This window comes from Bos javanicus, chromosome 5, assembly GCF_032452875.1.
Source record: "Bos javanicus breed banteng chromosome 5, ARS-OSU_banteng_1.0, whole genome shotgun sequence".
NCBI classification, from domain to species: domain Eukaryota; kingdom Metazoa; phylum Chordata; class Mammalia; order Artiodactyla; family Bovidae; genus Bos; species Bos javanicus.
The window spans coordinates 61,449,406-61,467,481 of NC_083872.1; the positions used below are offsets into that span (position 1 = coordinate 61,449,406).

The following is an 18,076-nucleotide window of genomic DNA, read 5'->3' on the forward strand; positions in this document are numbered from 1 at the left end:
CTGAATAAACAAAGTGCATTAGAAATGTGTATGTAGCCTGCAGGGAGGAAGGGTGTAGGGGAGAGGAGATTCTGTACCTGTACGCAAACCCCATAAACATTATACTTTTGTTTGTTTGTTTGTTTCTTGCTTGCTTGTTTGATTTTAATTTTCTTTTAAATAGTAAGTTTAGATCATCACAAGCCATATTTTAGAAAATACAAGTATCTAAACCAGTTTAATGACGGAGTAAAATCCTGAGAGTTTGAAATTCAGTAATGGCTGAAAAGCTTTGATGCTGGTTAACAACTCAGAAAAAACATCAATTTAGTCCTTGCATTTTCCCTGTCCAACTTTATACAATAATGACAGCTAGGAGGATTATAGCAAGGATGCACTGAATACTGTCTGTTTGCTGAGCATTCCTCTTTGCTGAGAGCATCCTGCTCTCAACAGAATGTCAACTCCGTGAGGTCAGGTACTGTATCCATAACCCCTAGATTTGCTTCTGGCCTATAGCAGGTGCTCAACACATATTTTTGAGCATATAAAAGACTAAGTACCTCATTTAATATCCTTAAGATAACCCCATTTAATGAAGCTTACTGAGTAGAATGAAGGCAAAAGACATTAAAAAGCTGAACAAAGAGGGCCTTTTATATCGTGCAAGGTACAGTTAACAATAATTAGATAGTAATATAAATGTGGGACCAAGTAACCCTGTGCCAGGATAAACAAAACACAATGTGTTAGAATTGTAAAAAGGAAAAGGCCACATTATAGAAGAATGATGAATCTGAGAATGCGGCAGGCGCCAGTGGCCTGGGTTCTGATCCTGCCTCCCCTTTCTACCCAAGTCACCTTTGTTGTTGTTCAGTGGCTCAGTCGTGTGTGACTCTCTGTGACTGTCTGGACTACAGCATGCCAGCCTTCCCTGTCTATCTCCTGGAGTTTGCTCAAACTCATGCCCATTGAGTCACCTTGCTGCTGCTGCTGCTAAGTCGCTTCAGTCGTGTCCGACTCTGTGCGACCCCATAGACGGAAGCCCACCAGGCTCCCCCGTCCCTGGGATTCTCCAGGCAAGAACACTGGAGTGGGTTGCCATTTCCTTCTCCATGAGTCACCTTAGGCAAGTCATTTCTGGGTCTCAATTAACTCATCTATCAAATAGGGATGATAATAATACATACTTTGTAGGTTTGTGGTGGGGATTAAGTCAATTAATTCACAGAAAGCACTTAACATAGCACCTGGCAGGTGGTAAACACAGTAAATACCAGTTACCATTTTAAAAAAAGATTGAGGGAAGACGAGACAGAGGATATCTTTTAATACAACACGTGGATGCATACCAAAAAAAAAAAAAAAAGGCTTTAAAATGTAATGAAGATCTGAGCATATGTACATACCTTGGGGGCCTATACACAGAGACTATACCTTCTTAGAAGTATCCCTGGACCCTGATGAAGCTGGTTTCTTGGCCAGAAACCTCACCCAAAGGAGATGGTGTACTGGCCACAGCCAGGGAGGCTTCTGGAAGGAGGACTGGGGAAATGACATGATCTGATTTACATCTTGAAGAGAGATCGATGTGACCAGAGTAGGAACCAGGACCACAGGGGCGGGAGCCATATCAGACAGACTGGCCAGGAAGTTCCCACAGCTGTCTGGCCTGGAGATGTTGGTGGCTTGGATGGAGGCATTAGCAGTAGCAGTGAAGGAAGGAAGGAGCTGCTGGATAGTATCCAGATTTGAAGGTGAAGCTGACAGAACTTGTTGACAGATTGAACATGGAGCGGGAGGCAAAGGGGAAGCAGTGGTGATACTGGGCTCTTGATCTGGGGTAGAGAACAAGAAGGAGGAGTAGGTTTGGTGGAGGAGGTGGAAGGGAGAAGGAGGTGGAGGGGCTCTGCTTTTAATCCATCCTAGTTTCCTAGGCCTTCTATACAGTTCATGAGGTTCTCACGACATGTGTACTGGGGTGGTTTGCCATTTCCTCCTCCAGTGGGCAGATTTGCTATTCCCTCCTCCCAAGGGCAGAAGGAGCAGAGGGCGTCAGAGGATGAGATGGCTGGACAGCATCACCGATGCAACAAATGTGGATTTGGACAAACCCCGGGAGATGGTGGGTGAGGGACAGCGAGGCCTGGCGTGCTGCAGTCCATGGGGTCACAAAGAGTTGGGCATGACTGGGCGACTGAACAACATGTTTCCTAGGGCTAACATAACAGAGTACCCAAGACTGTGTCTTAAAACAACAGGATTTTATAGTCTCACAGTTCTGGAGGCTGACTGTCCAAAAATCAGGGCGTTGGCAGGACCCCGCTCTTTTTGACAGCTCTGGAGGGAGCCCTTCCTCACCTCTTGTTGCTTGTCAGCGATCTTCGGTGTTCTGCATTGTGTGTGGTGGAGAGGTGCATCACTCCAGTCATGGGCTGCCTTCTCCCCATGTGTCTTCACATCAGCTTCCCTCTGGGCATGTCTGTTTCTCTGTCCATGTCTGTCTTTCTGTCCAAATTCCCCCCATTTGTAAGGACACTGGTTATATTGGAATGGGGCTTTCCAGGTAACACTAGTGGTTTCCAGGTAACACAGCTGCCAGTGCAGGTGACGTAAGAGACACGGGTTCGATCCCTGGGTCAGGAAGATCCCCTGGAGAATGAAATGGCAACTGTCTCTAGTATTCTTGTCTGGAGAATCCCATGGATAGAGGAGCCTGGCAGTCTGTAGTCCATAGGGTCGCAAAAAGTCAAACACAATGAAGCGACTTAGCACAGCATGTAGCACATGCATAGGGTCCACCCCAATGACCTTATTTTAGCTTGGTTACCTCTGTCAAGACTCTATTTCCAGGTCAGAATGCATGCTGAGGCACAGAGGGTTAGGACCTCAACACAGTTTAGCTCATAACACCTCTTAAATGCGATTGTTATTTACTGTTCAAGTGGAGATATCAAGTGATCAGTTAGATAAATGGATATATTGTCCATTTGGCTTTCAGCCAATCTTTCTGTGTATAAAGTAGCATAACAACAAGCATTGTCAGGTAGATTATTCTGCATTTGAATTTTGTTTTGGTCTAGATTTTCCAATGAGAAGGCCTGTTGACATATATTATTAAAATATTTTGAAAAAGTGTGACATCAGTTATATGTATATCATCATACAGGGAAAGAGGATGGGATGGATTAAAGTGAAGAAAAACTTACATCCCGGGCAACAGGAAGTGAGAAGAGTTTCTCTCTCCTGGCTTCTATTTTCTTCATTAAGTACCTTTACCTCTTGGCACTGCTAGATACTGATTGAGCAAAAATTTTCCTTAAGATTTTCCAAGTGCATAGCATTAAGCAACACAGTTTTATGGCATCAAATAACCCCAGAGAACCATATTCTGATGTATGGAAAATACATCTGTGCTCATTTTATTAATGAATGTGTGAGTAAATTTTGTTTTAGATCATGGAAACATTCATTCTTTTGTTCACACTTTTCATTTAAAAATATTTTTTAACTTCTATTGTATCTGAGCCACTAGATGCTGGTTTTCAGCAAGGAATAAGATAAAATTAGGTGAGACTATACAGGGGTTTGCAGGCAGTTAAATAATGTGCTAGGTACCATCTTGTGGTTAAGACCACACTAGGGCACACAGACAGGGCACCTAATTGGGGCGGGGGTGGCAATATGGGGAGGGTTTTTTGGAGGAAGAGACTTAGGAAATAAGGTACAAATGCCACAAGTGTAATACTAATAATGTTTAAATTATATTCTCTATTTTAGTGCTGCGATAGTATTTTCCACACTTAAACTTCTCCAGGATTCAAAACTTTTTAAAAAGAAAGTAGTAGAAGATGACTCAGAGAATTGCACCTCTTCAGAAAGTTATGTATGTATGAATTTAATGTTTATCCTTATAATACTTATTATGGAATAATTATTGGCGTACTAGGACGTTGTCTCATTATTTAAATGAAACAAAGGGGTAAAGTACTGAAAAATTGAGCTCAGAATAAAAAGATCTGTGTTTAAGTCCCATGTTGATGCTGTTTATTAGTCAGTATACCTTGGGCAAGTTCCTTAACATTTTTTTAAAGAGCTATGTAATCTCATTTAGGAACTTATGGAATTGGATGTAATAGTGACTGGAGTCCTACCAGATATATCATTCTAGTCTTCTAGATCTGGTGTCACCAGTAAATGAACTTGTTTCACAATACTTGGTCTTCATTTCACTTTCGATTATATTTCTTCTTTAGCATTACCAGTGTGACACGTGTGCTGTTTCCCATCTTGAATTTCTCACAATTAGATTCTTCTGCACTTCAGCTCTGAAATCTATATGGCAACTGGTATCTCACGTTCTTTGAAATTTTATGGACTTCAATTAGACCAAGTAATTTAATAATACAGGGTTGTTTAGGATTAAAATATAAAGATTCAGTACACTAAACCCTTGCTCATTTTAAAATGAATAAAATAAAGCTTAAGCTTTACTAATAAAATTGCTGCTATCTAAGTCTTTACAAAATAAAACTAATTGACTCATTTCTTACTATATTAAAAGCAATATGTATGCTAAAAAGCAATCTGATTCTGAAAATTTACTTAGAGTGGTGGTTGTCAGTTGGAGGCGATTTTGCCTCCCAGGGGACATTCGCAGTGCCTAGAGACATTTCGGTTGTTCTAACTAGAGGCAGTGCTAATGACTACTGGGTAGAACCCAGGGATGTTGTTCAACATCCTATAACACACAGGACACTTCCCCCACAACAAGTATCTGGCCCAAAATGTCAGTCATGCTGAGGTTGAGAAGCCCTGATTTAGATTAAGCATGACTTGGCTTTTCGATAGTAACAGGCATGTAGGCCAAGATAAAGGTACATAGATAGGTATTTTTTTCTGTAAATCTAATCTAAGTAGTAGACCCCTCATTCTAATCATGATCCTCTCCCTGGTTCTCTGTTCCCTTCTTACTCTGGTCCCAGGAATAGCTCACCCTCTCCTCCTCTGCACCTCACCTGTCAGTCACTTTAGCCCCCATCAAGTCCAGGTCACAGCTCCTTGATAACAGATGTTGCTGACTGTCTGGAGATGGTGAACTGTCAGAGATGCATAGCAGGAAATTCCTGGAACAAAGAGGCATTGTTCTAGATGAAGTGTCTGAGATTGATAGCTCTGGAAGAGTTCCTTTGTCACCTCCCTCCCATTGGTCATTTCCTTTGTAAAGTGAAACAAGAAGGATAGTAAGTCATAAAATGTGTTCGGGATGTGAGCAGCACCTAGCAATATAACTTAGTCAGTTAAGACTGTGGGCTCTAAATTCAGAAAGACACAAGTGTGAATCCTCTGCCAGAATATGATGGGGTTTAAGCAAATAGTTAGCCTCCCTAGGCTAGGAGTCGGACAAGACTGAGCGACTTCACTTTCACTTTTCACTTTCATGCATTGGAGAAGGAAATGGCAACCCACTCCAGTGTTCTTGCCTGGAGAATCCCAGGGACGGGGGAGCCTGGTGGGCTGCTGTCTGTGGGGTCGCACAGAGTCGGACACGACTGAAGCGACTTAGCAGCAGTAGCAGCACGCTTCACTTCTCAAATCTGAAAAACAGAGAATAACAATAACCGCTCTTTGGCTTGTCAGGAGGATTAAGTGAGATAATATGTATAAAGCATGTAGCACAGCCCCTCGCACACTCAATAATTAGCCAGTATTATTGTTTTTCAGCCTTTAAAATGATGGTCACAAAATTTTTGAAGGTATGGAAACTGATGATATAGTTTGCAATGAAAAATTCAGACTGTAAATCTAGTTTTCAACGGTGGGTACACAGAGAAAAAGAAAGCACTTAAATGAGGATCAGTGTTAATAGTGATTTTACTTGTTTTTTGTATATCTTTTATGTTTTATAGAATGTTAAAGGATAATTTCTAAAATTAAAAATTTAATGCTATTAAATGGTATCAATGCTTCCCTTAACTTATATTTAACACTAGGCTAGAACTTGGACATTTTTAAGTGGAAAGATAATCATCATTTTGATATTGTTTAGGTGACTGAAAGTAAAGACGACAATTTTTTAGATCCTATTTCCCTAAATTCTCGAGAATATTTCAACATTCATCTGTGGTTGAGGTGCCGCTTAGCCTTGGTGACTGCATTTGTTGCCCAGATTCGTGGCATTGGAATCGTGAAAGGTACAAATATCCTCTCTCTTCAATCAAAGCTTTCATAAAATTAATTTTATTTAGGTAACAGAGGTTTTATTGGGATGTATTTTATTATAACATTAACATTTTATAACTTCTTAGCTTGATCTGTTTCCAGAATTTTAAAAATTGAGATATTAAATGAGGATAATAATTTTCAGCAGTCCCTTGTATCACTGAAAATGGCATATATGTTACTGATGTATGCATTGCAGGCAACGAGATTTCAGAGTCATCTAGGAAGGCAGCCTGGTGCAGGGGTCCAGAGAGCAGTTTCTGGAGCCACCCTGCCTTGAGTTCAAATACTCTATCCACCACTTCCTTGCTGTGTAATCTTGGCCAAATCACTTAATCCCCCTATGCCCCAGTTTTCTCCTCTGTAAAATAGAAATAGGGTACTTACTTCATAGGATTATTTCCAGAATAAATAGGTTAAATTTCTAAGGTTCTTAGATTACAACCTGGCACATACAAATATTAGTGCTGGCAGAGGTTAATAGTTATCTGTGTGTGAACCTATCTATTTACCCATCTCTACCCATCTCCCAAATTAAACTATTTCATGCAATATCATTATTACTTTGGCAGCGTTTGAATACTCTAAAGTACTTCCCCTCAAATTATGTTTATTTTCAATATTTCATGTAGTTTTGTTTTCCATCTTTGCATCTTCCTTTTCTTCTATTTTATACAATATTCCTGTGATAAACTTTGAGGATATTATGCTTATACAGTTTCTTCCTTTCTTGGTGCATTTTAAGTAACTGCATTTGTTTATTTTAGAAAACGATATAACAGATTACGTGAGCCTTATCAATGAAGTGTGTGTGGAGGCAAAAGCTGCAGGTGACAGGGAGCTACAGGCTGAATTCTTGATGCAAGCTGTAATTATCGGCCTACAAGAAAAGCATTTAAAGGCAGACATCATAAAAAGCCTTCAGGTAGGAAGGCAGTCTCATTCACATTGATATTTACCAAAGGATTCTGGTTAGAATAAAAGGAGAGAGTTTAAATTTCCATTAGTTACTGCTTGTATGGCAGTCAATATGGCCAGCTCTTATTTCAGTGAATTGTAAATGGTACTATCAGACATAATAATTTTATTTTAATAGGAGGTAATACAGTTGCTTGAAGGGCATGACTTTATTTCTCCTCGATCTCATTTAACCCTGGTGAGAAGCATGCTTTTGCTGGATGATTTAACAAAAGCTGAGAAATTCAAGGAAACTCCTTTTTCGAAAATAGAAAAATTGTATTTGTTGACTCAGTCTCACAACATTCTTATAGAACAGGTGAGAAAGCTTTACTGTCCAAAAGATTTAGAAATTTACTCTTCTTTTTCTTATTGCAGACCACAATAGCTAATTACTTAGTATGATGTTTCTTTTACAGATGATAACTTTTGGAGAAACAGTTGAATTGCCTTCATCAAACACTGACTATGCAAGTCCATTACTGCCTTTGAAAAATATTTATCTTCCTCACGTCATGTTATTGGCCAAAACAAAAATGAGAATTGGTAAGGACACTTAAACATATATTCAAGACACTGATGAAAAAGTTTAATTTATTTTCAAACAGGCTATCTTGTGAGTGCATTTAATTTGGGGCAATATTTATGAATACCCAGATTCCATTTATTTAAAAAATAGTTGAAAAAATTATTATTAGTGCCATGTTATTCCTTTCACACAAAGGCATTTAATTAAATAGCTGGTTATACAAAGCTGTTTACACAGTGTAATCCTTTAGTTGAAAAGTAGTTTGTATGAAAGGATACTTGATAGTGGAAATGTTAGAAAGCAATTATGTACTCAGTTCTTCCTTTTGCTGATGAAAGAACAGACATCTGATCACCTACCATGTGCCAGCCTCCATATGAGGTCCTGGGACACTACTGGAGATGAAAACAGATGTAGTTCCTACTCTTAACCTTGAAGATAGAGATAAACAAGTAAACAAATCATATACAGGAATGAATATTATATCATTTATCATATAAATATTGTATAAAACATTTTAATATTTATTTAATATTTATACATTTTTATAATATTTAGAAAATTTAATACAATACATATTTTATAGAAATCTGTATTTGATAACAACTATATAGGAAATCTGCAAGGATATAGTAAGCTTAAACATGATGATGAATTATGTTTATGTATGTAATTGTAATTAGTGTTATAAAGATGTGGATAAGGTCTGTTGATAAAGAATAGCAAAGGAAGGGGTGTCTATTTAAGTACTGAATAGAATAATTGGGAAAGGTCTCTTTGGGGAGGTGGTATTTAACTCTAGACTGTAAGTATTATGCATATGCATAGCAGAGTCATGAATATGCATAGGGAGTCATGCATAGTGGAGGCAGAGCGAGCAGTGAGTTGTAGGTTCTGAGGTCAGGACACACTTGACATATTCCAGAACTGCAAGGAGACCAGTGCAACCAGAGCAGAGTTGGGTAGGGGCAGCCTAAAGGGAGGAGGTGATCAGGGAACAGTTTATGTTTCAAAGGATTACCCTAGCTGCTGGGTGAAATAGGTTGGAGGATAACCTGAAGCCAGCCAGTGGAGGACCTGATTGTAGAAGGTAGACCAGTAAGTCAGAGGTATATATGTGTGTGCTCAGTTGCTCAGTTGTGTCTGACTTTTTGTGGCCCCATGGACTGTAGCCTGCCAGGCTCCTCTGCCCATGGAATTTTCCAGGCAAGAGTACTGGAGTGGAATGCCATTTCCTTCTCCAGGGGATCTTCCTGATCCAGGGATCGAATCAGCATCTCTTACATTTCCTACACTGGCAGGCAGATTGTTTACCATATAACTCCTAGGAAACCAGTATTGCTACACTTCACAGGAGCTCACAGACACTGTTGACCCAAAGCTATGTGCCTCTAGTGCCAAGGCTCTTGTCTGTCTCAGAGGGCTGAAAATCTTGTAACAGCTCTGTCTATTCTAACCTATATTAATCATGCCTTAAAAAAAAAAAAAAGTATATCTGGGGCTTTCCCAGTGGCTTAGTGGTAAAGAATCCACCTGCCAATGCACAGGTTCAATCCCTGATCTGGAAAGATCCCACAAGCCGCCAAGCAACTAAACCCATGCACCACAACTATTGAGCCTTTGCTCTGGAGCTTGGAGTTGCAACTACTGAATTCCGCTTGCCCTAGAGCCCATGCTCTCCAACAAGAGAAGTCACCACAATGAGAAGCCCCTGCAGTGCAAGGGGCTAGAGGGTAGCCCCCACTTACCACAGCTAGAGAAAAGTCAGTGCAGCAACAAAGACAAAACACAGCCGAAAACAAATAAATAAATAAAAATATTTTTTAAAAATGTATTCCTAAAAAATAAAAAAAATAAAAAATAAAAATGTATTCCTGATGCTTTGACATCCGGAATCTTGCTGACCGGGGAGGGACTTCCCTTCTCAGGGTTAGCCAATTCTTAGAGATTAGTTAACCACTTTCTTGTGATGGTGACTTTTATATGCAAATCAGCTTTTCCAGAGCCCACACCCAAAACCTTTACTGAGCTTGCTGGGTTCTTACCTTGGGGCCAATATTTCTCTGCCCTAATCACCCCAGAGACAATTATACACTACTAGCAGAGACGACTGAAATTGTATAAACTAGCCAATCTAAACTAAACCTTGGTCTGCTTACACTACACACCCACTCCTTTCCACAAAAAATACAATAAAGACTCTTGCCCACATTTTTTCCTTGCCCCTTCTGTTACCCCATCCAAGCTCACTCTTCTTGCCACACAACAGACCAACATATCAGAGACGAGGTATTGAGGCAAGGAATATGACTGTAATCAGAAAGCCATCTGACCAAGAAGATGGCAGACTAATGTCTCAAAATAGCCATCTTATCGGGGTCTGGATGCCAGTATCTTTTATAGAACACAGAGCAGGGGAGGGTGAGGAATTACAGTGAAAAGGCCATTAATCCTCCAAATATCTCCTGGAATGGCCAGCCTCACAGAGTATGTGTATTAATTTTTCCTTTCTGTAGCCATCCACAGGTGGATAGGACCAGGGAGTCTCCCTGAACAAAGGCACTTTGGCTTAACATTCAGACAGAGGGGCAGTGTTCCCTGAGGCAGGCCATTATGTATAGACACTATCCTTTTAATAAACAAAAGCAATAGGAAGTAAAGATTAAAATCAAAGAAACAGATCCAACAGGAGTAAGATTTTGTTCTTTCCTGTAACATTTCTACCTCCTGACTGACCCTCATGCTTCTTTGTGGTGCCCTGCATGGCATGTGTGCCCTCCTCCTCTTGAGAACTTTGAGCAAAGAGAAACTAGTCTTTCCAGTGGCAATCATCTCCTGACCTGTTGACCTTGTCATACTTGAATAACAACCAAACCAACATTTTGAAACATCACCCCTCGCCCCCTGGGCCCCACTTACCTCCCATTCTAGCAGCTGCTCAGCTCAGGAGAGGCTGGTGATTGGACTAGAGTTGGGGAGGGAGGGTAACAGAAGTGTGTTCAAACTGCCCAGAATCTTTCCCCCTTGTTCCCCTTCTTCTCCTCCTCATGATGATTATCATTATTTCATGATTATCATCATCATTTATGAATTTTATTGCTGTAGGGAAATCCGTTCACCCCTATTATTAATGTTTCCTTATTTATGAAATTAGGCTAGCCTAGCTGACCTGCAGAATTCCTATCCTGTTCACTGATCCCATGAGAGCTATTTTCCTACATTTTTAGCCCACAATTTATATTATCAATATATTTGATTTCTATAAGAACTTAAAGTGCAGATTGTGTTAAATTGTACAGATTGTGTTACATGTATTCTCTGCTCTCCTGCCTTACTGATCTTGAAGATGTGTCACCACTCAGTGGCAATACTGCTGCTGTTTTTTAGACTCACTTGAAGCAGAACAGCTTGCTTTCTGTTATGTTATATTAAATACCAACTTAAAGAACAAAAACCAAAAGCCGCTCTTCTGTCAAAATAACGTCAGCTTCACAACATCTTTTTCACAGAGTTGATGTTTATTGCAAAAAGGAGCGCTTCAATATTATGAAGCATAAAAATCCTCTGATTTGATGTTTCTCTACAGTTTTCCTTTTCAGTGATAGTATAGATTGCATTGCAAGAACAGAGGCACTTACGTTATTTTCTTTCTTTGTGAAAACCTCTTACAGAGAAAGACATTTTGAGATTATTTTTCTAAAACAGCAAAAAGATAAGTATCATGGTTATTAAAGATGATTTTTCCCATTAATGACTGAACCTAGAGCTTCCTTATTAGTTGAAGAAGTAGATTACTGATTGAAGAAAGGTTCAAGAATAATGCTGGAGAGTGGGAATATAACTGGGAACCATCATCTTTGCCTTCAAAGGATCTGTTATCTAGTTAGGAGAGAGAAAGAAAAGTCAATTTCTGTAACAATTCTTTTTCTAGTTTTAACAAACACATAGAAAATAAGTACTATTATTATATGTCAGTAATTATTTATAGTACTATAGTACATATTGTACATGTATATAAGTGCCTCAATGACATGAAGAGACTTGATATTTTTGTTTTGTGTTAATAAACAGTTGTAGTATACTTTGAAACAATAAGCAAGACATGTCAGAATGGGAGAGGTATTGAGTTGTGAGATGGTATAGGACAAATGGCATTAGCATACCTTTCTTGCCTGCCATCTGATCGTTGCTGGTGATTATTGGGGTTAAGGGCATGGGCTCTGGAGAAAGAATTCTGGTCCAATTCCCTCCAGGAAATCATTTCACTTCTCTGTGTTTTCAGTTTCCTTTCTCATAAGATGTGGGTAAGAAAAGTACCAATCTCACAGGGTGAAGTGAATGGAATATGTAACATGTTTAGAAGGGCACCTGGTTTGTTCTTAGAACTTCATAGGCATCAGCTATTCTCATTGTTCCATGCCTGGCCTCCTTACTCTCTTAGGAAGCCCCGGGAAGCAAGCCTTCAGTTTCTTCATCTCCATTTCTCAGCAAAGTGCCTTGTCCAGAGGAAGGGCTGTGTAACTTCTCCTTGGATAAGAGAGAGAGGGAGGGAGAAAGACCCTTTTTCCACCATCCTTCTACTCAAATAGCTCATTCCTGAGCTATGCATTTACAAAACAAACAAACAAACAAACAAAAAAACCCCTAGGCTTCTTAAAAACTCTTTGTAGGGCCTGGCGTCTTGGATTTCAAATTTTCAGAACTCGAAGAAACCTCAGATAGTTTCCAGTTCTGCTGCCTCAGTGCTCAGTGGCATGTAGGGACCTGTTCAAAGGCTCTGGTGATACAGTAACACCAATGACTGGCTTGTACCCAGCATTTCAGCTGGAATCCTACACATTCTGCAATTTTACACTACCTTTCTTTTCATATTCCCCCTACTATGCCTGTTAAGCTATTCTATCAATACAACTTTTCCACCCAGTTGCCTTTTGCTTTTATCTCAACATTTTTCTTCTTTAAACATAACAAGGTGATCATCAGTTGCCCGCCCTGATGGCCGTACTCCGTAGGCAGGCAGCCCTGACCTTTCTCAGGTCTGGCCCAGGGCTCCTATAACCTGCTACCACAGTGTCCTGGGCTTTCACTGCCTACACAGTCCACCACACAGTATTTTGATTGCCTGTCTGGCCGTTCACATTCCCTGTTAGACATTAAGCTCCATGGTCTCTCACTTAAGAGGTTTGCTGCAGAGTCAGGGTTTAGGGTATGGGCCCTGGAGCTGGACTGCCTAGGTTCAGATGGTGTGATTTTGGGCAATTTATTTAAACTTCACTGTGCCACTGCTTTTTCCTCTGTAACATGAGCATAATAATGATATCCACTCATAGTTGGAAGGATTACATGAGATAATGCTTAAGTACTTGGGATGGTACCTGGCATTGTAGGAACCTTAGTTCTTATTTTCCACTTTTCTCTTTCTTATCCAGTGCCTAAGAATTCAGAAAATATTTGTGGAATAAATGTCTGGCTGTCTTTGGGGTGATTAGAAATTAAATCTAATGCCCCTTCAATAATACAATAATCCTTTATTATGTTAAGAAGTGATGGGACCATACGAGAAGTATGACTTGAGGTCTTTGTCCATAATGGGTTTGCAAACAAGTTATAATGAGAAAATATACAACGTGAGGAACCACTATAGAACTGAATAGAAATTACTGCCTATTAATATATGCAACTTTTATTGGGAACAACATAAAAGTTTATAAAACTTCCAGGTGTTTCACTACTAACAACCTTATCTCTGGAACCCAGAAGTTATGTAGAGCATTATGAACTTTTAGAACGGAAAAAGACTCAAGAGATTATCCTTCATCTTAAAAATGAGAAAAATGTTGAAATTTATCAAAGACCAAGTTTCAAAAGGCTGTTGTTTATAGTTCATTGAAATATTTGGGTACTGAGTTTCCTTTAAGTGTTCTTCAATGCTAAAAACTAAAGACACCTAGAATTCTATTCTTTTTTTTGACCTTGCTAAGGGCTTGTGGGAGCTCATTTCCTGACCAGGGATTGAACCCAGGGCACAGCAGTGAAAGCCTGGAATCTTAACTACTAGGCTACCAGGGACCCTCGTCCCCCCACACACCCAGACTTCTTAGTTGCACCTACTGTGAGAGGAGTCTGTTAACTGGGAGGTTGGGTATGAATGGGTGTGTGTGTGTGCTGTCATTTCATTCGTGGCCGACTCTTTGCAACCACATGGACCTTAATCTGCCAGGCTTCTCTGTTCATGGGTTTCTCCAGGCAAGAATACTGGAGTGGGCTGCCATGCCCTCCTCCAGGGGATCTTCCCGACCCGGGGATCGAACTGGCATCTCCTGCACTGCAGGCCGGTTCTTTACACTAGCACCACCTGCGAAGCCCTTGTTATCAACACTCTGTATATTTCTCCCTCTTCATCTAACGTCTTTCTTTTAGGACATACAGTGGCCAAGCAAGTATATTATACCAGTAAAAAGAAGGATTCTTCAAAGTGGTTACCTGCCCTTCATTTTTTTGAAATAGCTTTGAAGCTCGCTAGGACATCAGGAACAGAAGAACATGAGGTGGAAGCTGAAATCTTTTTTCAGAAAGGTAAGATGTATTTGGAGTCACAACTATGATAAAGTTTGGCAAAACCTTTTTTCCTATTAACAAAAGGCTTCTTAAAAATCTGGTCACTGATTATATAAAATATTGATTTTACAAAGGGCTTGGTGTTGACAAACACCTTGATGTCTCTGCCAAACTCCATTGTGAATAAAGTGAACATGCTTATATTAAGTTTACATCTAGAAAGGGAAAAAAGACTCCTATTTTCATTTCTTTTGTAATTATGACTGGCTTTCCTTATGCAAAGTTTCACGTTTGACACAAAAATCTCATTATCAGCCATTTAGCTATGAAAAATGTTACTTAAAGAATGCTTAGAAGATATTTTTATGAATAATTTCATTACTTAGCTAAAATAGCCAGTTTCTGTAAAAGATACCTATCCATTTAAATAGCTATAGCATATCTATACTTATAACTTGCAATACACATTTGCATAATGCATTCATATAACTTTGTTGTGGCCATTTTAGCCCTGAGAAAAGTGATGATGACAACTGGTATCATTCATTGAACATCTACTAGGTACAAAGCACTATAATCAGTGTCTTACATCTCATATTGCCAGTTCCTACAATAGTGCTACGAGTTAGGCATGATCCATCCTGGTTGGCAGAGGAGGGCAGTCTGGGTAAATAACCATCTATAAGTCAAGAGCTACTAAATGCCCAGATATGAACTTCACACGAGGTGGCTCTATGCTCTGTCCACGTGCTGCATGGAAACTGTCAATCCTTTTCACAGTGATTATGAGATTTCCCTTTCCAGTCCTTCTGGCTATAGAAGTAGCATTCCAGCGCCTGGCATTTGAAGGCTGCAGCTTACCATGAGGAAGGGGGAGCTGTGTGCACGCGAGAGCATTTTCATCATCTGTGTTGGTTTTCCAGCGTTTACTGATTTTCTAGGATTTGTTTCTAGCAAAGGTGTTTCCTATGATGCCTGCAATGATTGAGGAAAGAAGAAAATGGATGTAGATTAAAGGAATACACTGCAGGAGGAAGTGAGAACACAAAGTAAGGAAATGGAAGGAAAATAGGATGATAACACTTGTGTCCGAACAGTGAAAGGAGGCAGGGGAACCTCGAGGTGCCCAGGGAAGGAAGCAGCAGCTCTTTCCCCACTGGCGTACCTTCCTGCAGGAAACGAGAGATGGGCAAGCAAGGAGAACACATCCAGTTTTCCAAATTTCCAGCATAAAATATTTGTTCTGAAGCCCTAAATGATAGGAAAAAGAAAATGCATCTTTGTATATCCTTTTTCTCTTTCAGGCAAAATAGAATGTCAAATATTGATGGAAGAGAAACCTCCAACTATGCAACTTGAGAGTCTGTTTGAAGCTATACAGCTAAGCTTGAGAAATGATCAAAATTCAGGGTAAAAAAAAAAGAAGACTTTTTCATTATCACAATATGCATTTGGGTTTGAGTCCCGTGTTCTGGATGTGTCCTGAAATGACTGGGACACTCTCTTCCCATGGCAGGGCTAGTTTGGGGTGTTCATTGTCCAACTGGTTCACTGACTTCCTTTTCAAGCTTGTTGCTTTTGGCTCTGCCCCAAGGCTTCATTCTCAGTGACAGTTGATGACAGCAGTTAGCCTGGTGACATACTGGACTGTAAATCACTTCCGGGCTATACTCAGCTTGATCTCCTATCAGTCCAAGGATACAGGAATTTCCACCAGATGTGAAATTGTATCGAGAAGGGATTTGTGTCATGCTGGTTCATCAGTGCCAAGGCTGGGCGACTCAATTCTGTATAATTGACTTAATGCACTGATTTAAATGACCCTGTCTGACAGGTTTGGTAGTGAATGCACAGCCCTCACCCACACCAAGTCATGGCTTTCAGCATAACTCTGTGTGTCTCTTTAGAATCTAATCAGTGTAGGAGGGTAGAGACATAGACCTGGTTTTCCAGGCTTGACTATCACTTCTGTAGTGCCTTGTGTGCTGGAATATTCCAGAATGGTCTTGATGCTGGACTCCTTGCAGTCATGGCAGGAGGACAGCACAGGACAAGGAAGAACACACAGCTGTCTTTAAGAGCTTCTGATTTCAGTAGGGAGGAAGATGCCAGTGTTTAAGCCACAGGTGCTATGAAAAAAGGGTCAGTTTGGAACAGATGCTAGTTTTGCCTGTTTTTACCTTCATTTGCTCAGAAATTGTCACATGATGCAAAATGATGCTTCTGAGTAGTGAGGCTATGTAGTAAGTACAATGTTTTATTGTTTTAGGTTGATAAGAGACTCCTACCTTGAAATAGCCTTATTATTTTTACACATGAGGAAGTTAAAGAGCAAACTTTCAGTGTCACCATTGATGACTATTAAGGTAATAAATGATTTTATTAGAAATATAAAGTATTAAATGTAAAGTATATTGCCTTTGAGCTTGCTTATTTTGCTACCTCTGTGCTATGGATATAAAGAGACATTTTTCTTTGTGACTTGGAGGAATTAATTCATTATTTTAAGCTCATACTCATATTTAGATACCTCTTTGGACATTTTTACATAAGATTCTGGAAATGGATTTCATTTGGAGATTTTTGCCTGTTAAAATGTTATCCATGAAATGTCAGTCAGTCAGTTCAGTTGCTCAGTCGTGTGCAACTCTTTGCGACCCCATCAGTTACAGCACGCCAGGACTCCCTGTCTATCACCAACTCCCAGAGTTCACTCAAACTCATGTCCATCGAGTCAGTGATACCATCCAGCCATCTCATCCTCTGTCGCCCCCTTCTCCTCCTGCCTCCAGTCCCTTCCAGCATCAGGGTCTTTTCCAGTGAGTCAACTCTTCGCATGAGGTGGCCAAAGTATTGGAGTTTCAGCCTCAGCATCAGTCCTTCCAATGAACACCCAGGACTGATCTTCTTTAGGATGGACTTGTTGGATCTCCTTGCAGTCCAAGGGACTCTCAGGAGTCTTTTCCAACACCACAGTTCAAAAAGCATCAATTCTTTGGTGCTCAGCTTTCTTCACAGTCCAATTTTCACATCCATACATGACCACTGGAAAAACCATAGCCTTGACTAGACGGACCTTTGTTGACAAAGTAATGTCTCTGCTTTTTAATATGCTATCTAGGTTGGTCATAACTTTCCTTCCAAGGAATAAGCGTCTTTTAGTTTCATGGCTGCAATCAGACATCTGCAGTGATTTTGGAGCCCAAAAATAAAGTCTGACACTGTTTCCACAGTGTCACCATCTATTTGCCATGAAGTGATGGTACCAGATGCCATGTTCTTTGTTTTCTGAATGTTGAGCTTTAAGCCAACTTTTCACTCTCCTCTTTCACTTTCATCAAGAGGCTTTTTAGTTCCTCTTCACTTTCTGCCAGAAGGGTGGTGTCATCTGCATATCTGAGGTTATTGATATTTCTCCCGGCAATCTTGATTCCAGCTTGTGCTTCTTCCAGCCCAGCGTTTCTCATGATGTACTCCATGAAATGTAGGTGCATATAAATATGCTCAGTTATTAGGATTGATCAGATGTTTGCAGGAAATGACATATTGCTTAAGCTGATAGACAAGTATGGTTTTCATTACTGATGTGGCTGGCAAACAGATCATCTTTTGATAAGAAAAGTCATTCATTCATTTATCACATATCTATTGAGCATGTCCTATAACCCAGACCGTATTCTGGATAAAGCAGAGTCTAGGACAATCTCAGTGCTTGTTCCCACGCACTTACTCCTCCGTGGAGGGAGACAGGTAATATACCTGTAAAGGAAGAAAGGTGGGAGGGAGTGAGGAAGGAAGAGAAGGGAAGGAAGGGTTGGGGTTGTTTTAGGT

General features: G+C 40.1%; 1 protein-coding gene across 10 annotated transcripts in view; it reads left to right on the forward strand.

The window, feature by feature from the left end:
• The window catches only part of CFAP54 (cilia and flagella associated protein 54), a 300,763-nt gene that overhangs the window by 205,336 nt on the left and 77,351 nt on the right, over positions 1–18,076 (forward strand). For 9 of the 10 annotated variants that reach the window (XM_061416977.1, XM_061416975.1, XM_061416972.1 and 6 more), the window contains 8 exons: positions 3,760–3,865; positions 6,029–6,173; positions 6,969–7,126; positions 7,298–7,477; positions 7,578–7,704; positions 14,108–14,263; positions 15,550–15,655; positions 16,515–16,611. In XM_061416977.1, the coding sequence (XP_061272961.1) occupies positions 3,760–3,865; positions 6,029–6,173; positions 6,969–7,126; positions 7,298–7,477; positions 7,578–7,704; positions 14,108–14,263; positions 15,550–15,655; positions 16,515–16,611 (1,075 nt within the window). The remainder of the gene's footprint in view (positions 1–3,759; positions 3,866–6,028; positions 6,174–6,968; positions 7,127–7,297; positions 7,478–7,577; positions 7,705–14,107; positions 14,264–15,549; positions 15,656–16,514; positions 16,612–18,076) is intronic. The other variant, XM_061416973.1, reaches the window with a different exon arrangement.